The sequence below is a fragment of the Conger conger genome, chromosome 9 (genome assembly GCF_963514075.1).
Source record: "Conger conger chromosome 9, fConCon1.1, whole genome shotgun sequence".
In the NCBI taxonomy this organism is placed as follows: domain Eukaryota; kingdom Metazoa; phylum Chordata; class Actinopteri; order Anguilliformes; family Congridae; genus Conger; species Conger conger.
In genome coordinates, this window is record NC_083768.1 from 47,227,715 (window position 1) to 47,250,367 (window position 22,653).

The window sequence follows — 22,653 nt, forward strand, 5'->3', positions numbered from 1 at the left end:
GCAACATTGAAAACCAGCAGAACCTGTAGCTCTCCAGGAACACGGTTGGAGACCACTGTTATAAATACTTAAACCCTAGTGACTGTTTTAACAGCTATGAATACAATAAGGCTACATAAACATCAGTATAGATAAATAAATTATATGTGATGTGATTCGATCACATTGCACATGCACAAATGCCACAGTGCACAGGTACTGAAGAAGCAGATTGAGTTGAACACTTTTTAGGCTATGCTTTTCGCATGCTCACTGTTGTGCTCCAAGTCAATGATAAAGGAAACATGAGGCTTTGAGAACCCTGCAGTGATGGGAGAGGGTGCTGTATGTGTATGTACTATCAATAGCCCTTTTTCCATTAAAATAACTATATTGCTACAGCTTGTTGTGCATCTGAAAGTTGTTGCAACAACGCTAATGGAAAACAAATTAATTTTACATACTATGATGTGCTAGACTAATTCATTAGCTAGAGGTGGGTTTTTGTAGATCCTAATTTGATTTCTTGTAATGGAAAATGCTACAGCAATATACGGGCGGATGTTGTTGCAATTGTTGAGCATGCGAAAAGCATTGAAAGAAGCCTCTGTTATTTGCATGACTCAGGTAGCCGAACAACTTTAGCTAGCCACAAAGAGCCTAGATAAAACTCGGAGCGATTGGATCTTCATATACAGCACGGTTAATACACCATTCTAGGTTTAGCTAGAAATCGTCAGGTTAACTTATCATTAGGACTAAGTTATATTTGTGAGTGAATAGTACCCTTTCATAATGTTAGCTAACATAATGATTTCAGTGAGATTGATACGCGTCAGCTGGGCATTATTATGTCAAGTTAATGCGCTACCACCATATTGGAAGAACCAAATTAGCACGACAAAGTTATCGATACAGGCACAAATACGCAACAATTTGCAATGGAAAAAGGGCTAATGGCTCACAAATGACCACCAATCACTGCTCTCGACAGCAAAGTGTTGTGATTGGTCTCAAATCAGTGACTAACATCACCGGGCTCCACCCAATACAGGCATCTCAACCCCCTGCGCTCTCACAAACTCAGCAGAGCTATCACGATGCCAGGCTGAAAAATAGGCAGTGTGATGGAACGGACTAGCCTATTGTGTTTTCTTAATGTATACATTATTCAGACTTAATAATACATACGCTTGTAATTATGCAAAATACACTGCCTGAGTCCACAGGAAGTTTCTTAGACTGTGATTGATATACTGTGTACTCCAATGCAGGAGAGCCTGCATAGCTCCGGCATTTCCGGAACATTCCGCTTTCTTCTTTAATGCCCTCAGGTTTATTTGGCAATATCTGTGTCTTACTGGACTGGAAACAGCCATGCCTTTAAACAGATAAGAGGGGCAGCCGAACACTTTCTTGTCTGATTTCTGTGGGAGAGACGAGATGCGCCTCGGAAAACAACCTCTGGTTACGATGCGCTGCCACATGAATTTCATTAATGGATTTACAATAGAGTTTTTTCCTGCAGCCCTGTGCAAAGCTATTTTAACAGTCTTTTTTCGATTATATCTGCCTTACTGGATGTTTTTACTGCTACACTGCCATTGTCTTACTGAACACTGCATAATGTGGTATTTGTGTATAACAGTCGTCTGGCAGTCGGAGGGTTGCTGGTTCCATTCCCACCCTGAATGATACTAACACATGGAATGTACAAATAGATGTATGTATGGCTTCCTGTATATTCTTTACATTTATAACTAATAAATAAATGATTGAATGGTTGTGTGCTGTGCTGGGCATACAGATTGACAGATTTTTGGGAATTAACCGTGCACACATAATAGGTGCACTGTACAAATATGCGATTGTGCTTAAATATCCTTTATTATTAATGTTGTTTCTGTCAGACTTGAGCTGCCACCATACTAGGCAGTAATCAAGGTTTTCTTTGGAGGGTGAAAATCTAAATAAATTAAATCTGATTGAAATGAAGAAAAACAGCACGAGACCGCTTCTGGCATCTGTCAATGTTTACAATACCAATAATTAATGCATGTTTTATCTAGAATTTTCCACTAGTTTATGAACTGCCTCATTCGAGGGCCAAGGAATAGTTTCCCCTATATTTTCCGGGTAACCATTTTATTCCTTTGGAAAACATTTATTTGTTTTAAACTCATTTAAACTCAATTGTAAAAAGTCGCGATAACGAACATATTTTGATTGGTATTGATATTGCAGATGCATCCGTTCTCTCTGAGGAGGCGGGACTTCGACCCTTTTGTTGGGTGGATATTGGTTTATTTAGGTGGCGCCTGATTGGAGATACTCACAGGATGGGGCGGGACTGGAAGTCCTCCTGGTTCATCCTCTCCGATTGGCGGATCTTCAGGATCTCAGTGTAGCTCAAGTTCTGCAGCCGACTTTTGAACTGGTCCAGAGAGTTAGGCTTCACATTCAGAGCTCGCATTACCTGCTCCCTCACCACCTGCATCACCTGGAGACGGACAAGAAAGGGGTCTTAAATCACCTCGGCGCACACGTGAACGACATCATCTGTGGGGCAGCCTATAGCCTAGTGGCTCAGCCACTTAACTGGGACCTACTGGCCAAGGTACATGACTGGATTAGTACTTGCTCTCTTGCTTTGGGTCATGCCTGTGCAGTAAATGGTAAATACTGTATTAAACAGTTTTATTGATTATAGTTTGACTTTCACACCTTGCCTAGATGTGATCATGTAGCCTACTGTCAGCCTGTAGCCTAGTGGCAAAGGTACATGACCGGGTAAAATCAGCGCAGTTGTCGGGCCCTAGAGCAAGGCCCTTAACCCCACATTGCTTAGTCTAGTCAATACTACAGGATCACATGCAGGCAAGGTATAAAACTCAAACTATAATCAATAAAACAGTTGAATACAGTATTTACCATTTACTGCACATGCACGACCCAAAGCAAGAGCAAGTAACATTCTGCATTATTCAGTAGTGAACCTTACGTGCCAAACAATACATGAAGTCATCGCCATAGTAAAGATATTACACTCAACGCTAAGTCACGACAGCACAAAGCAACCTGACACAGAAACGGACAGAAACCGTGAAAACCTTGGATGCAAAAGGCCTGTAGTACCTTCCTCGTTTCTAAGAAACTACAACTCGGTGTTGTCAGGCATGTTCTCAGGTAACACCAAAGGCAAGAAAGGAGGGAAAAGGAGTCCATGAGAAGAGCGAGAGACTGCGTGGAGGCACTCGAGCAGACCGTTCCGTTAGCTTACAGGACGAGCGCTCTCTCAGAGAGCGGCGGCTGACGTGACGCTGCCACCCCGGGGGTTTCCGGAAAGCAATTACTCCGGCTCTAACCGGGAGCAGCCGGCGCGTGCAATCAGCATGCTCCCACGATGCAGCGCTGTCTGGTCTCGGCACGCTCCCGCAGTCAGGGCGTGAGGGGAGAAGTGTGAGGTCGGAGGGCCTTTGTCGTCCCCGGCGTGGGGCGGACAGGCGGGTGAAAAGGATTTTGAGCGACGGGAGCCAGCGGGGAGCGTTAAGCCGGCGCGCCTCGCTCCACCTGCACGCCACAGCCTCCAAACGCGTCTGCACACCACGTGAACCCAGGCGCCCCGTTGCTATTGCTCTTTTCTCGAAAGGCTCTGGGAATTTGAACGGCGGCAATGCAACTGCCAGGGATGAGAAGTGAGCCTGACTGCTTCATTCAAAGAGAGGCGCGGCTCAGTAAAAACCCCAAGAATACACAAAAATACACGCATACTCCAGTACTAGGGGCAGCCTGAAGCCTAGTGGCTAAGGTGCATGACTGGGAGCCAGAAGTTTGGTGGTTCAAGCCCCCGGTGAAGCCACGGTAAGATCCTTAAGCAAGGCTTGATCCCACATCCAGGGGGGACTGGATTAGACCCCGCTTTGGCTAAAAGCACCAACTACATAACATATTATTATTAGAAAATTATAATAAATGATTATTATAAATTATTATTATTATAAGAAATTATTATACACACGCATACATGCACACAACCTCACACATGGAAGCAAAAACACATACACATGAATGCGCACACACACATACCCGAACACACACATGCATGTAAGTGCGCGCAAGCCAGGTATGGACATAACCAATCGCAGAGATCTGCCTCTAGCAGCTGATAGGCTGTGGATCTTCCATGCTTACATTAGACAGGAAACATTGTGTGACCGCTACGCTCATTAACAAAACAAGACTGCTGCTCTATAATGGCCCTCAGCTCACTGTACGAAATGTCAAGTGGGCTTCAAATTGAGCTCAAATTGGACAGCTGCTAATTCCACAGCCGCCAATGACTACGTCTGCTTTGTTTAATTAAATCCTGTAGATTAGTTTCATTTTAATTAAAAAGAAGACTGACAGAAAGCCAGTTCTGCTTGTCTAAATCACTCGCAAATCTTAGCATTTTTTGCAAATGAGAAAATTGCTGTCATTTGAAACCGAGACAAAGATGGCATTTGGAACGAAGCTTGACGGTACGCAGTCAAGAGGAATGCTAGCTTGTTCACTGAAAATGAACAGCTATGACAGAACTAAGAACAACTTGCCAAGCACATTTTCAAGGACTGTCAACTAGTTCTGCTCTTTGCATATTTTTTTTTGCATATACAAAAGTGTTTAGTTCATTATCCATTTCTTAATGCTTCTCCCCCATTTCTCACCAATTTTCACATGTCCAATCACGCTTGAGCTACTTGCTCATCTCAAACTCGATTGTCAAGTCGGTAGAGCGCACAGGAGCACGTGCTTCGCTTCAGCCGTGTGATGTCAGCCTCCGCTTCTCATCGCTGTGCACTTTGCAGGTCAGGCTCACACAGACATGAGGTACACCTACCGTCCTGTAGGTTTTCATCTCACCCTTAATTTGGATAATTAGCAGCTGAATCTCCAGCTGTTGAATGGGGTTGGAGTGAAAACCTACAGCACAGTAGATCTCCAGGAACAGGTTTGGGCAGCCCTGCTCTAGCTGTTGAATGAGGTGTGCTTTGTTAGGGCTGGAGTGAAAACCTACGGCACAGTAGATCTCCAGGAACAGGGTTGGGCAGCCCTGCCCTAGCTGTTGAATGACGTATGGTTTGTTAGGGTTGGAGTGAAAACCTACGGCACAGTAAATCTCCAGGAACAAGGTTGGACAGCCCTGCTCTAGCTGTTGAATGACGTGTGGTTTGTTAGGGTTGGAGTGAAAACCTATGGCACAGTAAATCTCCTGGAACAGGGTTGGGCAGCCCTGCTCTAGCTGTTGAATGAGGTGTGCTTTGTGACTGCATGGAGCTGCAGTCATATTAGCCGTGGAGTTCATTCCGAATTTTAAATTGACTTGTGAAAATACTTGTGTGCAGCTAAACAGACAAGCTCGCAGGTGCCTGTTGGATGAGGAGGGGTGACTGGGGCATAATAAGATGAGGTCATCCCGGAGGACTGAAGCTCTACCATCCCTGGGCAACGCTAGAGTCGACTGCCCTGTGGGTTTTCTGTTATCACCCATTTTAATGCAGAAGTATGCCAGCTTTCCTGACATAGATTTCCTGCTAGAGTGCTTTAGACAATTCCTAATACTAAAGATTACGGACACAAAATTAGTTCTGTATCTGTAATCTTTAATAAAAAAAATAAGCCTCCAGAAATGCAGGTAAAGGATTAAATTAATGAAGGATTTAGATTAGAATTAGTGTATTGTCAGTCAATTCCACAACTGTAATCTACATCAATTCCACATGTAAGTTCCTGATCAACAGCACAACTAATGCGATCGGAGCTCCAAAACTCCACACCAGGGCTGGCCCATCCTATTCCTGGAGATCAACGTTTCCACTCCCACCCTAACGAAGCACACCTCGTTCAACAGCTGGAGATGTCATTCAGTTGCTAATTAGTGGAATCAGGTGTGGAAAATTTAGACGTTAGATCTCCAGGAACAGGGTTGGGCAGCCATGCTCTACTCTATTTCCAGACAGAACACTGTCACGACTGGCAGCAAGTCAACAAAACAGAAGGAGGCTTGCTTAGATTCTCTGAAAAACACCAGGAAAGGTACTAATGCAATGTCAAGGAGTGAGCTTGAGCTGGTAGCTGACTGACATGTGAACCATTCCTGAGAGAACAGGCCAGATCTGTGGGTGTAAGACAACCAACTCTCACCAGAAAATGAGTAATGAATCTCACCTTCTTCTTTCATCCAGTCTCAGACTATTTTTATTGCCTTTCAAGTACACAAATTGGATGCTTCAAAGCCAAGAAAAATATTATTTTGAGTGATAATGAATTTTAAATCCAAAGGAAAATGTAGATTTTGGGCGAATGGACACACAGCCCTCAGTTTCCGACACAAAGATGGACAAAACAAACAAGGTATTTTACCATTTTCAGGTGCAAACTCAACTTATTTTAAATAAAAATACCATTTTTGGTTGTTTGGTTTGGTTCTTTCTGATGCATCGATAATCTCTATGAAATTAACGCCCACTTTCGTTTCTCAACACTGATTCAAACGGCGCCTGCAGCTCACAGTGCTGTCTACTGCATTCAAATATTCCACAGCCAAAAATGTGAATAAATCACAATGGTAAAGCCGAGCCGCTGAAAAATACTGGAAGAAGGCAGTTCAGAACACTACACCTCCCCTGCTTCCTTCTGGCCTCGAAGGCTGAACATGGCTGAACATGGCTGAACCGGGATGTTCCCGGGACTTATGCCGCCGAACACTCCCAGTTCTAAGCTTCATCGAAACACGCTCCGCTGTGCCGCAGAATTAGCCTGCCTGCTATACGCCGGCTTCAGACTAACGCTCCCCCGACAGGAGGAAGGCGAGCGAGGCGGTATGTGTTTAGGAGATTAAACGCGGCCCGGGTAGGGTAATGGATTTCTTTACAAGCCGAAAAACACCCGCCAACTGTTCGGCGCAACCCGCAGCTGCCGATGCTCACAAGAGCCGCAAGAGCGCTGCTAATGTAATAACCCAGGAAAAACAAATAATGAGAAAACGGGGAGCGGTTTTCTCGGGCACGCCGGCGTTGTGCTGCCATGTGTGGCGTCTGTCGAGGAGAGACTCAGGCTTAAGGCTTAAGCAACGCGGCTGAATTGGTCTCAGTGCTCAGGAAACCCCACTGACCCATCGGTATTGGTCTATAATGAGTGTCCAGGCCACTCGTATCACAGCATCAGGAAAAACGGGTGGACTGATGAATCCAAAACGATGACACATTCCACCCAGGTCTGTTAGCACTCAGCGGAAAGACACGGTTGACTGGCTTCCATCACCGCCCCTCTATCCCGCTGAGCGGTGCGCAAAAACGGACGCGGCTCCACCAGCTTGGCAGGGAGTTGAGGACCTGACCCTTAATTGCACTCGAGTGTCACAACGAGACTTTGAGAAACAAGGCTCCCTTCTCTTTAGCGCAGGGCACCAGCGTACCAGGCAGCCTTTCTGCGCATTAGGTATGCGGGGGACGCAGCCCGATTCTGGACGGCAGGACCGGTTCAGGTTTGGCGTTTGTACAACAGGGCTCACTGAGGGAGCGGCTACACAAAGACTGCTTCATCCTGCTGGCCGCGCGGCCTGGGTTTTTATGTTTGGGAATAACACCAGACTTCCGGCTGAGAGTGGCGGAGGGTGGCGGGACCGGGAACCCGGACAGCGGCGCTCTGTGTCCGGCTGACCCCGGCCTCGCTGGGCTTCGGAGAGTGGCAGGGCGCGGCTCAAACTGCTCGAGGGTTAGCAAGGCCTGTCTGTGTGCCTGCCTCACAGGCCCAATCCTGCTTATGGGTGTTTAACAGGACAATTTAGTAATGGAAGCAAAATGAATAGCGTATTAAAATTCGGCGCATTAGCTCCCTCCGAAATTAATAGCTGCAGCGTGCCTGCCGGAGAACAGTGAGCATGTGTGTATGCATGCATGTATGGGTGTGCAGTACAGTACCTGTGTGTGTATCTGAGTGTGTGTGTATATGTGTATGTATGTGTGCGTGTATATATGTGTGTGTGTGTGTGTGTGTGTGTATGTATGTGTGTGTGTGTGTGTATGTGTGTATGTATGTGTGTGTGTATGTATGTGTGTGTGTGTATATGTGTGTGTATATGTGTGTATGTGTGTGTATGTGTGCATATGTGTGTGTGTATGTGTGTGTGTGTATGTATGTGTGTGTGTGTGTATGTGTGTGTGTGTGTATGTGTGTGTATGTGTGTATATGTGTGTGTGTGTGTATGTGTATGTATGTGTGTGTATATGTGTGTATGTGTGTGTGTGTATGTGTGTATGTGTGTGAATATGTGTGTGTGTGTTTATGTGTGTATATGTGCGTGTGTGTGTGTGTGTGTACGTGTGTGAGTGTGTGTATATGTGTATACATATGTGTGTGAGAGAGTGTGAGAGTGTGTGAGTGTGTGTGTGTGTGTGTGTGTGTGTGTGTATTGAATGTGGGGCAGTATCAGGAGCAGGTGGCAGTGAGCCCTGCTTCACACCGCCGTGCCTCAGCCTCCCTCAGCATCTGGGAGAGGACTGTGGCCCCGGGGCCAAGGTGTCCTTTCAGGGGTCCCTCCGCACAGCAGCCCCCCTCTGGGAGCCTCCGGGCCAGGAGGGAGGAGTGCGACTCCAGCATCCCTCCATCATTCCCAAAATTAATCTCCCCTTGCAGCCAGAGCGCTCCCAGGCTGCCTGTTACAGCCGCGCCCGGATGGCTAATTACCTCCCGTGAAAAATATTTACACTGTTATCGTATACGTGGTTCCCGGGGAAGGCGCCAGTAATGGGAACGAGCGATGGCGTTTTCCCCCCATAACTGCAGATTTATGCCCAGGGAGCTGCCGCCTCAGCGATACTCACGCCATTCATTCCAGGCCCCGCTCGACCAGAACAGAGCACCAATCACACGGCCCGAAGCAGATATATCGCCGCCATCTCCCGTCTTAATTACAACTTCGCCGCCATCCATCATAAAGTCGTCGGCACGGCTCAATACCTCATATGCTTTCATAATTAAGTCTTATATTTAATTCCGACATGCGTTGATGAGCAGCCCTTCATCTGCACCAAGCGCTTTATAACAATTGGCCAAAGACGGTAATGACATTGGCGCGTGCTTTCAAAGACAAATGACTTCCCAGCTCTAAAAAGAAGGATCCCCAATGCCATTGTCTATTGGGAATACATTCAAACGTTCATCTAAATTGTGAACATATCCCACCTTCTTCTGGAAGATACGAGCGATATTCGTAAGGAAAGGTACCGACATTTCTTCAGAAAGCAACCGACCTTGACGGCCAAACTGAGCACGCTCAAAGTTAGACGCATCACACAAACCCGAATCAACCTGCTGACGGGCATTTCTGAATGTCAGAAGAAAATCTTTTAAGTCAGACAACACGAGAGATATACGACTGTTGTACCTGTTGTAATGCAATTTCAAAATCTGGCCACGACCAATTTCGACCACCTGTGACAGCAGTTGTTTGCATTTGATTTGTACGGTCTAGCAGAAAGGCCTTAGGGAGTGTCTCACTTTGACATGACTTGTGCTCCTTAAACAGAGACTACACAAAGCAGCAGCACTGGATGCACAACTGTCTGCAGTATGTAAGCCTTATGTAGCGTGCTAAGCTCATTAAAAGCTCGATTAGAAAGTCAAAAATGTATTTGTCAACTCCACCTCAGTTAGGCTATGAATAGACTTGAATAAGTAAAGAAACTAAACACAATCACGGATGTCAGAGATCATTTTATAAATATGAAGAAATAAAAATAATTTCATACATATGCATATTACCTGAGTCAATAAATATAGTGAATGTCTTAACAGTAATTATTTATACATTAAAGCAAATAAGGTAATATGAGTTGTTGGCCAATCAAAGGAAGATAAAAGGCACAAATGACTGCAAAGACAGGATGATGGCTGTTCATCAATTTGAAGGCTGAAAAAAAAAAAAACAACCTCTCGATCAACTCGAAAAAATATCTTTCAATCAGCCTTTGATTGTTCGACAGCTGCAGGGTGCTTCATCTCTGCGTTTATTGCGCTCTCCCACCGTTCTGACAAAGCACTCGGCTTCTGAAACGCATCAGCGCCTTCCGGTTCAATAAGCTTTTTGGCACCCAGGGGAACCGCAGACCAAAAGCCATTCTTTTCGGTAATATTAAACACAGTCCCAAACTGTCTTTGTGTTTGTACAGCACCTATTGTAAACAGGAGAAAGGTTCTCTCGCTCGAATGCCTCCCCAATAACGGGCCCTCAATTTCCATGGCAACTTTCCCCCTCACCCCCTCAAAGTCAAGGTCAGCACAGTGCATTTTGGCAAGGAAACCGAACATAAGCCGCGTTATAAGACTGTTTATGAAGGTATGAAAAAAAACAACTGCTGAATTTGAAAGCAGTTTGTATGCATAGATTGACTTTACAGATGCGGGTAGCTAACACGATTGAATCGTCAGGCAGCCATTTTGTTCTTCCACTTCCCAGGACAAAGCAGAGAGCATTTCACTCCTCTTTCTGTCACGGACAATGTGACGACTACTCAACTACATGTCCCTGGTGGGTTGAACACACTATATTCAAAGTAATGCATGAATAAGGACTGCATGCGTTTCAAACAAAGTAGTGGCTCTTCTTAATGTACTGCTTTTACATAATATTCTGTCACAAGTGGGAGGTGTTTACATGCAGACCTGGATATTGTGAGGAATTTTGATGCGTCTGGATAATATTCTCGCAGGGGCGCGACTGTGTGTGGGCAGGCTGCGTTTGGGCGCCAGGCCTCCAGCTGAACATCCCTGAGACGCACAAACCCAGGAAACCCAACATCGTCACGGGAGCCCTGGATCGACGTCCCCAGGGCATCCGCCATCGCCACGGGAAGCGTTGCGACAGATGGTCCAAGGAATCCGCCATCATCCGGAGAACCTCGCAAAAGACAATCCCACAGGATCCGCTATCGCCATGGAAACCTTGCGATTGGCGTTCCAGGGGGATCCGCCATCGTCACAGGAACCTCGTCCCTTGGCGGACATCCCCTGCTCAGTTACTCGAGCTGAGCGTTAGCGCCCGGCTGAGCGTTAGCGCCCGGCTGAGCGTTAGCGCCCGGCTGAGTGTTAACGCCCTTGTTGAGCGTTAGCGCCCTTGTTGAGCGTTAGCGTCACAAAGGATAATCTTAACTGAAACATTAATGATCATGTTTTTCCCATTTTAGTCCCCTTTGTCTAAACATCGAGCCACATCCATTGAGCCCATCTGCCTAATCCGAAACAATAATCTCTGCGAGGTCACACTGAGATGCCATGCAGAATTATCCGCCGTTCATAATGTCACACGCAGACCCCCTGAAGCCAAACCAGTTTCTACATCACAGCACATCTACTCTGGGAGGAACGCAATTCTCACAAGCGCTTGAGGGGTCCCCCCGGATTGTATTTTGGAAATCGCCCTTTGCGATTTCTCGCATTTCCGGAAGAACGCGTTGATCTCCCACCAATCGTTTCCACCGCTAAGCAGCAGGCGGTCCGAGCTCCTCGACTGCCCTAAACGGGACGCACATGAAATCATTTACAAGCCGTCGAAGCGCAGGGGGGACGCGAGAATGTTCCGGAAAATATGCAGGTGATAAAGCATCGCCGAACGCAAATGACTCTAATCTCCGCAGCATAACAACAATTAAACCGATTTTGTGCCTTCATATGAGTCACAGAGTTGTAATTTGCCCACGTGTTTTCTTGTTAAATAAGCCAAAAAGAGAAGGGTTTGAGCACTCCATGCTCATATTTAAATGAATAATTCCAGACTTCGAAAGTATGTTACCATTAAATACATAACTCTAAAAAAGTCCTTTGTTTTATAGAGGCCAAAACAATTAACACACAAAACTGTTTGAGCTAAGTAAATACCCAGCCATAATACAACATAAAACTGAACGTAAAAAGAACTAGCTACTCTACCGAATAATTTATTCATCATAAATTACACTAAATTAATTTTTACAACGAACCTCCCTCAGAGGGTTTAGAGAAAGAGCGTTCAGTGCGGATAAGCACCGTCGGACCTAGCTGGCCTACCAAAGGAAAAGACCCAGGATAGGAACATGACACACCGAAAAACATTCTGCAGAAGAGGAACCTAAATCTGCCGCGTCACACAAACCCAGATGAATTTTCTGTCCGTGATTCAGAGTCTTCAGCCGACTGGCCGCGGGTAACTGCACAAGCCGATGACAAGTTTCTTTCCCCAGGGGAAGGACACGCACCATTAAGCGCAACCACCATCATCCTTGATAAATCGCATCAAGTGCTTCATTTGCTACCGTTCACATAATATTACATTATGTGAATGGTACCGAATATGGCAGGATGGTAGGATATTTCACTGCCTGTTATGACATCTCCAAAAATGCCTCAGAATAAACGCACACTAAATAGTGGCCCATGTTTTTTTTGTTTCGTTTTTTTTCCCCCATCAAAAAACATGTGCAAAACCCTTGCATACCATTACAGCAGATGCAACAGCTGCTTCTTACATCTGCAAATGATTTTATCCCACAATAAAAAATCCCATAAAGCGAAGATCAGCTTTCTGGGATCTGGGTGATCATGCAGTGACACTGACAGGAACAATGTGGGGTTAAGGGCCTTACTCAAGGGCCCAACAGCTGCACTGATCTTATTGTGGCTGCACTGGGGTTTGAAGCACCAACCTTCCGGGTCCCAATCAAGCACCCCCCCAGATTGTTTTTAACACCCAAGTAGGCGACAGACTTTAAACAAAAATAGTGTTTTGTTGAAAGCACAAAATATTTGGTAATTTTCGACACCATGTAAAAAAAATTCATAAACTCTTTACCAAAATGCACTGCTCAATGTCAGGGAACTTTTATAAAGTGGAGCCAAAGTTATGTTATTAAGATTATTGTTTCAGTTCATCTAGTCTACACAAACTCCAGGATTCTTACCTTTCAGCGAGTTTTACAAGGTCTCATAACGCGATTACAAATGAAATTTGTTACTCGTAGTTTTGGACAAAGTACATCATAGTTACTGTTGATTGAAGACAAAGAGCACAGAAAAGAACGTAATTGGATGTGCAAAATATAGTGTCATCTCTACTGTTCTGAATGGTTGTGAATGGTAGCAAACATGGTCTCCTATTAAAACTGAAATTGGAACAATAGTGTCTGTGTGTATGAAGTATTTGTGGCACGAATTCAGCGAGGTGCTGGAGACATTCCTTAGGGAACTTGGGCTGCTGGCTCCAAAGCTTCATGCAGTTCCTGAAGATTTTTTGCTTAAACTTCCCATTCCACCTCCCATATTTGATTTTCTGAGTGCTCTTCAAGGTGTGATGGCTCAGAAGAGACTATGGGCTGTCGTCAGTGGAGCCTTTTTTCAGCTCCACAAGCAAAGTGAAGCTGCAGGCAGGGTAGAGTTTCACTGAGAACAGCTCCTGACAATACACTCCCTCCCGGGCACCAGAAAATCAAGCGAAGGAACAAATTCAATACATAAAAACAACCCGCCTTCGCAGGCCTATGAACTGGTGCGCACAGATGAATGTCCATCTATGTACTCCCTGGAGTTAGGTCTTGCAATGCTAATTGTCTCTTTTTTTTTTGCAATTAGATGCATGTGATATGTTACAACCCTAAATCACCTCTAATCCAGCTGGAATGGTTTTAATCATAGTACAACGCTCAAATGCACAGTCCCAGTGAGACAGTGTGGCCTTTTTGGGAATTGAATAATTTCACAGCCAACAACTGTAATGGTGGCCAATAACACAAAAATGCTGCCACTCTGGTTGGTTTCTGTACATGATTAGACTGAAATACACAACTGTGGTGACTTGGTTCTTCAGCACGTATCCCGAATTAGAAGGGCTTCACGGACCGTTGGCGTTTGCCCAGGTCTCCTCAGACGGCTGCCGGGTCGACTAACGCCCCGTCGTTCGGAAGAGCGGAACCCTCCCGCAGATCAACAGATGGAATTCCCTCCAGAATTCTATTTTTTCCTTCTGCACTGTTATTTTTAGAGGTTTTAAAGGGGGAGTCAGTTCGCCCCGAGGGGCCGTCAGTGACTAAGCCACCCTTCTCTGTGAGCTTCCTTTCCTGGTGGGGATAGGGGGGCAGTGGCGGGGGGGGTTCCAGAAGATTCCAGAAAAGGCAGGAGTGACGCAGGGGATGCGATGATGCAGAAGGCTGACGCTTCTCGACGATGTACGGCCATGTCGTACCAAGACCCATCTGATGCTTCACCACAGAAATGTTCAACCTCTTGTCAGTGAACCGACTCGATACAATTCTTTATTCTAAATTCCTAAATGCATTTGAAAAACATTAATAAGGACCCAATGACCCAAGATTAGAGTACATTTTTTAGAATGTTTTTCAGTGAATACAAGCTCAACTGCTCACAAAAAAACCATACCGATTGCTTGACATGAAGCACCAGGGTAAATTGCAATTTAATTGAATCTGGATTTATTCGGATCTATTTTAATGCTTGGAATCATTCCGTAAAATAGGATGTGGAAGATCTGGAAGAAATAGTTTGTGGCAGATGACAAGGGTGACCTTTAACTTCTCAGGTCAGGAGAGTGGCCTTTGACCTCTGGGCCGCCAGGAGGAACCTGTGTCCGCAAGACACCTGCAAGCTGCTCTGTCCTTCCCTCCGCCCGTCATTTCCAAACAACTTCACTAAGAGAGTGCAGAATCTTGTTTCGGGGAAGGTGTAGAGCAACAATGCTAAAATAGGGGGTGACGTGGCATTCAGGAGTAGACAAAAAAATTAGCTGGTGTTCCTCTAAGCAGGCCTAAATTTCCTGACTGGACACAATAAGAATAGCTTAGAAACTCTCAGCAACATTTTCAACACCCTCGTTTGTATTGAAAACGCAATTCAGCAGGCACGTACTACTGAAAGCAAATTCGGAATCACTATCTGAGGAAATGGCTGGATTCAGTCCATGTAATACAGCTGGCCAAGCAAGAACATTCTAGAGGTCTAACCGCAATCACAAACTATACCTACTGTGGAACTATACACCTACTGTACAAATGTGATAATAAATGACCAATAACATAGACGTTAGCTTTAACGCGGCACAAAGTTCCTTCTGAATCAAGAAGTAACGATGTATTAATACAGTGGCACAAGTCAGTGTATGCGTGATTCTGTTATAACCTTAAAAAGAAATAAGCTGAAGGTAAATACTCAATATCTGATTTGACGAAAACATTCCCATCGCCCACAGGACTATCCAAAGCAATTCAGAATCAAATGGCCAGATGAATAGACCGTATCCACCTTTCCTTTATTTCCTTTATTTTTTGATATTCAAAATAGGTTGATGCTAACCGAAATGACATGTGTCAAAGGCCACCGGTCAGAAGCCGTGCGTCTCTGCCGGGAGCAAACGCTTCCAGAGCCTGAGAGAGTGGTCGACAGCAGCGCTCCCTCTGTTCGACACAAAAACAATGACTGAACGTTATTAACGCCGGGGGGAGCCTACGCAGACGGTGGGATAAAAATAGCTCGCTCGACTTCGCCGAGGAACCTGCGTGGAATAAGCAATGATGCGGCCGGCCCCTCGCCGAAACCGCCGCGCACAGGAGGCAGCCACACCGCCGCCCGCCGTGCCACTGGCCACTCCCGCTCCCCATACGGCTCAAAACAAACTTCCTGTTCCCGGTGACCTGCCGTGCTGTAGGTAACGTGGAAATGGAGCGTCACACATGCGCTACCCATTCCCAGGGCACGGGCTGACTACACACAAACAGTACTGCAAAACTACTGAAGCGTAAAAGAGCTTCCTCAGCTGAATGCAGGCAGGCGGAAAAAGGTATGCAAACCTGCCAAAGCGACCGTAACCGCCAACGGCGCCGTTCTTGGACCGTCCGTTTCTCGTTTGGCGTTTCGGGTCGGTCTTGTTCGGCACAAATCCGTAATCCTCACGACCAAATAAAGATGCTTCTCCTCAACCACAGGGAAGAACACCACTACCACATTGAAAAGCACTGGGCACATCTGAAGATATTCTTCACATTAATAAAATAGATTAGGCACTTTTAAAGGAAACTGTTTCACATGCATGTACCAGCGTGCTCAAAACAGACACAAGCATTAAAAGAGCATTTTATGAATAAAAAATTTGAATTAAAAAGGAAATGAGTAACAGCAAAATGACATTGCATTGGCATTTCTCAACTGTCACTGTCCAATACAACAGGTATTCTAGCTCAAGTCAAATGCATTAATATAAAGACACGCAAAGCACTGTATCCTAAACTGTCCTTACAATAACAAAAAGCTCACATCAGTCAACTCGCGCTGCACTAAGAGCAACCGCCTCTAATCCCTCTAACCCAATTACTGTCCTTAAAATTCACACAAAGCCCCCGTCTCCCAACCCGCCGCCCCGCATCCGGGCGACGGCTCCCGCGTGCGCCTCGCCTAACCGAACGCAGGCTGCCCGACCTCTCCCGCGTGGCGGGGAAATGAAACGCCGCCCGTGTACTTACGTGCCAGAGCCGCGTCCATGTCTCCCTCGCTCTCTAGCCGCGGGAAGCGCGCGTCTGCAGACACGAGCGGGGCGGCGGTACGGGGCGGCGGTGTGCGCGGGCGAGCGGAGCGCGGAGAGAGAGGTGCGGACAGTCCCGGGATGAGCTCTTTAATGAAAACGAGATCTGCTTTAGCCATGTGCGGCACGCGTTCTCCGTCTATCCCCCCCTCCTCTCTCTCTCTCGCTCCCTCTCCCTCTCTCTCTCTCTCTCTCTCCACCACTCTGGTCCGGAGAACACGCGCGCATCCCTCGTTATGTTTATTTGAGCGTCGGAGCCCTGATTGGGCGGACGCCGCCAGGCCGGGGCCAATCGCGGCCGGCCTGGGGGGTGGGGGGGTTTGGGAGTAAGGACAGGAGATGGAACGCAGAAGAGGGAGGTGGGGGGGTGGGGCGTTAATTCGCTGTCTTTGTGTATGGGTGTGTGGAGGTGCTTTTTGGTTTTTTTCTCGCCAGGAACGGTAGCATCTCCGGCAGAAAACAGCCTGGACAGCCAAAACCACACCAGGCTCTCCATTTTGTCAAGCTCCAGCCGTGTGTTAAAGTGTGCGTGTGTGTGTGTGTGTGTGTGTGTGTGTGTGAGGGTGTGTGAGTGTGTATGTGTGAGTGTGAACGGCCGTGTGTGAGCGTGCGTTTGTGTGTACGCGCACGCAAGTGTGTGTTCGCTTATGTGCGTGCGTGCAGGAGGGGGGTCTGGCGATTAGAATTCGGTAGTCATGGAAACAAGCTAAATGTTGCCTGTCAGGATTTGCCCGGGCACATCATTGAGACCCCTCCATCCCCTCGGCCCCGCTCCTCCCTCCGTAACGCGGCGCGGTACGAGGGGGCGGCAGTTCGGCTGGAAGTGGCGTGTCGCGGAGCCTGGCGTCAGCATCACGCGAACATGATGAGGGGGGGGGGGGGCGAGCAAACAGTCAACGCAGATCGAGGCGGCTGTGAGATTCATTTTTATTTGAGGGGAAGGAAACAAAGACAGAGGAAGGAGAGACAAAGCCTGGTTGGGACCAAAGGGGCTTTCGACCAAAACGGGCTTCATGCGGAAATGAACTTCTGCAGACGGTGTATGAGCTTTTGCCATTTCTGTGTGGTCTGAATTTCGTCTTTGTTTACACAACATATTATAAGTACACAACACTGTATGTATCTTAATTATAAGCCATACAATGTAGGCCCGCTTAGACATAAAACTGAAATTACACTGTTAATTTACACAAACGACTATGATTAATACACGCATTAAACGTGTGTACGTTGCATCGCATTCGACTGTGACGTAAGTGAAACGGAAATTAACTGCGGCAAATGAAAATGGTACCGAGAATAAATATAAACACACTTACTTTTTCCAACAAACGAGAGAATAATGTACCATTAAATCAAAGCCAATACAGAGCAAATTCAATGCAATATGTAAAATAATGACTGTGCCAAACAGTCGCTGATTGTTAACGAGAGTCTTTTACTTGCTCGTTAAATTACTCTCATCGGCCTTGAAACGACGTTCATTATACGCATTCTCTTTCAGTCTGTCAAATTCCCTTTCTACCCCCTCACCTCCCTCAGAAGCAGCTCTCCTTCTTCCTGGCTTGAATTTCAGCCAACGCCGGGCCAGCAATTCCTCCTGCTCGGTGGTATTTCAGTCTACTAGAGACTTGGAATGTGTTTGACACTCTCAGATATCTGTATCAAAATATAATGGGTCCCTGCTTCATTTACTGTGTAATTAACAAGACACTGTTGTGTTCGCTTAAAATAATCCTGCGTTTAATAACGTCACCCTTAAAACTGCACATTCTTTCCTTCAAAGAGCTTTCTAACATTAATCTGCATAAAAATCTGTGATGTATCTGTGATGTTCACTATAATATAATGAATATAATTGGACGATTCTGTGCGTCCTTCCGACTGGACAGAGGACACTTCCAATTATGACTGAAGCTTTCCAAATGTCGATTCCGATTGGCAATAAATTGCACAGAAGTGAGTCGTGACGGCTCTAATGCAAGAGTTTTGCCGGAAGTTTCCGAGAAGCGATGCATGGCTGGTTAATGGTGTCACGCAGGGAGAAAGGCTTTCCGTTGACTGAACAGAGACCGGGTGGACTGAGCATCTGACGGGCCTTGCCGACCGTAAATGAGGTGCGCTGCTCCTACGAAATGCGGTTCCTGTGGACCGTGCACTTCCAAAGACACGCACCTCGAAAACTAACAGATAACACCGCAGAGATGGAACCTGCCTACACTACACAACTCCCCTTTCCAAATTTTGAGAAATATAAAATAAGGGATAAAAATTGCTTTCCTGGCAAGATGTCTGGTGCAATCTGAAAGGTGGCCAGCTCTCAAACCATAGAAGATTCCCCTCCCCCCCTTCGCCCGGCACGGTTGGGGGTCCAACCCCCCGCTGCGGCACCTTCTGTGCTGTGATCCCTTCTCTCTCTCTCACCCTCTCTCCACTTTCTCCCCGTCGAAATAAAGCGAAAAACCCATCGAAGGAGAGCAGCCTGTCGGCCCTCGTTTATTTTCGTTTTTTTAAATTGCTTTCACAAAACAAACCAGAAGTAATGCAATTCCGTCACGGGCAACAAAACGACGCCCCCGGTGCCGTTTAATCGGCGTCCATTGTTTGGTCATTTACGTCGTAAAGGAGAACGGGTGTCGTCTGGTAACGCGTGAGTCTTCAGCCAGCCGACAGCGAGAAGACAGAACGCGACGGCGGGAACAAAGGAGGAGATCGGGGCTTCAAACAAAATATCGTTACTGCAGCCTATCACGCCGTATCACACAGGCGCGTGAGACAAAGCAGGCTTCAGGAGCGTGGAGCTCGATGGAACGTAGGCTGCAGGCGGCCCTGGAACCACCACGGAGTAAACGGCATCCGGCTTTATCGCGTGTCGACACATTGCACTTCTTAACCCTTTGAAAAGGGGGATTTGAAAAAAATTTTTGTCGATGTTCAAGAACTCCAATGCTCTCAATAACCAGTAGTGATGGTTACATCAGCATTGGGCTGTTCAGTTCAGAACATTCCCTGGCGTAAAATCCAGCTATGACCAGTTTGTAATTAGCCGCTACCAGTGGTTTCAAAACATAGGTTGGGCTGGTCAAACAATGTTCAGTATGGAGCTGGCCTGAATTGGTCAACCAGCTACCAGCTATTTCAAAACCTAGCTTGAGCTTTATTTTTAAGCTGGGTTCTAATCACATATTTTTTATCTTACACCTTAAAGGGTTAAGTTTGCTTGTTGAGATGCTCACAATACACTTTAGTAGCGACACTACTACAGTGACCCAAGAACAAAAACATTTACTAAGGATAATTATTTCTTTAGTAGAAAGCTTCCAGAAGGTAGAACTGAAGTTGCTTCAGCAATTATGAGTCATTCATGGGCACTTCATTCTCAAAGCAGTAAATGGTCTTGATTGATAGCATAACACCAATCCTGTACATTTACAAAATGCCAATTATTTACAGGTGAGGCACCTAATTGTGAGTTGTGGGTCAACCATTTTGAAATCATCATTGCCACACAAACACACAAAGCAAGAGTCCCAAGATGTGAACCACGTGGTTAGACCCAATTATAACATTCTACATTTATGCTTATTCACTCAGGTAAACATAATAACCTTACATCAGAGGAAACAGAGTGGACTAATTGAATTCACAGGCTGCATTTTGCACATCCACCATGTACTTATCTTATCTGGAGGAGGATTAGCAACACAATTTCAAAGCAGTGACACTCCACTCGTGCTGCCTGATGAACCCAACATCCTGCTTCCAGAATGCGTTAAGCGCTAATGCTAAATGTGCATCAGCCTCACTGAGCGCTATGAAGCAAAAGACTGATTAACTAGTAATATGAATGTGGATTCAGCTATTATTTTTCTGAGGTAAAATGGAAAATATAATGTAAAAGAATGCAGAGAGCACGGAAGCTGTGGGTGGAAATGACAGCATCTGTCATTGACTTCCATTCAAATTACTGCAGGCTATTCACACCATTGATTTACAATTCTTGTCCTTCGTGTCATCCCTCAATGGTTACATTCATTTTGTAATTGTTAATTCTGTCTAACACATAATGTGTGGTTTCTTTGTTTTTTTTAACTGCATATAGAACTGTAAACTACCCCACTGTGCAAGCATTGCACGTGTCCCAAGACTAAACCTAGCTAGCTACAGCTAGCCTGCTTGTTGGGTCCGTTCAATTTCACAATTAAATAGAAATGTATTTATAAATTATAAATGTCCAATTATGAATTTAGTGACAATGTGGAAAAGCCCCAACAATGGACTACAACAGGCTGCAACAACGGACTACAAAGACTCCAACCAGAAAGCCTCATGGATCCTGACAAGAGGACTTCACGACTACATGCAGTGCAAGTTAGCTGGCTCATTAACAGACCATACCCACCATTTTGCTTTGCGTACACAGAGTAATAACGACCTGCCGTCTGTCAAAGCAACACCTATTTCAGTGTGTTTCATGAAAACATTCCCTTCTTTTATGACGACGCCATCTATCTGCATGCCAACAGATCACTCCATGAAACTAGCCTCATCTTTACTTCACCTGTAGAATGAAGACCTTTTTTTGAGTTAAGTTATGGAAATTCTATTGACGGACAAACCTCTGTCTCCTAAGGACTAAAACGAGAGCAAAAGCCACCAAAATGTGAAAAGAAATAAAGGTGAACTTTCACACTTTCATGAAGCCATTCTTTCCAACGGCATTTAAAAGTAGGCCTTGGAAGGCGAAGACGAAGAGGAAGAAGGCGGGAGGAGAGCTCCAGTTAGGTGGAAGGCAGAGGCGGGGTGTTAAAGGCCAGGAGAGAAGCTTGTTTCTTCACGCGTGTCGGGCGCCCACTCCGATCCAAAGAAAGCCCTGAATCAGCGCTTTGGCAGTGAGACTGGGGGGCCTCCTGGAGAGGCGTCCTATTCGCGATTTCGCCAGCCCCCACCTTCCTGGTCCAATCTAAATCGCCCCCACCCCCCCCTCCCACCGACTGCCGCGTCAGCGACTCGGCCTCAGGGGAAATATTCCCACCCCGGTTTAATCCATCTTTTCTCCACCCATCGCACCACCTTCACCAGGTCCTGCAACACCCAAGCCTCTGCCAACACCCGTCTCTCGACAGAGATCGGGAACAGCGGGCTGGTTTCTCATCCCCATGTCCTCAAAGAGTCATCGGGTGAGGAGCGGGGAGAAGATTCACTCCGTCTTACACGTACGACGCGTAAAATGGAAGCCAGGCAAGAAGGTGGAAGGCGACACCTAAATAAATTACCACTTGAAATAACCTTGATCCTCTGCGCTCAAGGGTCTGGAATTGAATTTGGGTCATGGGCGTCTGGGCAGGTTTCTCCAGTGGACCGACTCGACAGAGGGAGAGAGAGGGAGGGATAGAGACCTGTGTGTGCAGCAGAACCCGGGGAACTGGCAATACCGCGTTGAGGTTTCCTTAATTAAATCTGAGTCTTAGCAGAAGCACAATCCACCCACATAAACAACAGGGGGAATCTAATCTCTCTCAATTCAATCAAGGCCCGGCACCGGCAAAGCAAGTGATGGATTCAGATATTACAATTCCTGGCCTCGGGAGTTGCGGTCTATCAATCCCGCGCAGGCTGAATCAACACTTCAAAGGGCTCGCGTTTCATGGGAAATTTGTTCCCAACTTCTCCGCGGACTGGGAAGCCGCGCGGCGCTTTTGGCTAACGGCGCATTATCGGTACGAATCGCCACCGACTGGGGATTCCACCAAAGATTTCTAATTTGAACACGACTAGTGCTGCGCGGCATCCATTAGCGGCTTCCGTGCGGACGGCTCGACCGCCTGGTCCAGACCCTCGCTAATGTGGTCATGCCAGGGCTTACAATCAGCTGTGACCCCCTTTAAAAGGTTAATTCCAGAGGATCACCACGGTAACAACAAAGCTCCGGCTGGCAGGTCTTGCTTAAGGCTCTCACAGCAGGAGGAAGGTCGATGCGGCGGTTGTTGTATAAATTAATAATAAATAATGTACTATTTAGTCGATGTGTTTATGCAAAGCGACATGAAGTTGAGTAGACTAATCAGGGAACAATC

General features: G+C 46.3%; 1 protein-coding gene across 8 annotated transcripts in view; it reads right to left on the reverse strand.

Annotated features, from left to right (window-relative positions):
- The window catches only part of elmo1 (engulfment and cell motility 1 (ced-12 homolog, C. elegans)), a 115,017-nt gene that overhangs the window by 13,953 nt on the left and 78,411 nt on the right, over positions 1-22,653 (reverse strand). For 7 of the 8 annotated variants that reach the window (XM_061254965.1, XM_061254971.1, XM_061254969.1 and 4 more), the window contains one exon: positions 2,316-2,479. In XM_061254965.1, the coding sequence (XP_061110949.1) occupies positions 2,316-2,479 (164 nt within the window). Of the gene's footprint in view, positions 1-2,315; positions 2,480-16,517; positions 16,691-22,653 lie in introns of those variants that run through there. The other variant, XM_061254972.1, reaches the window with a different exon arrangement.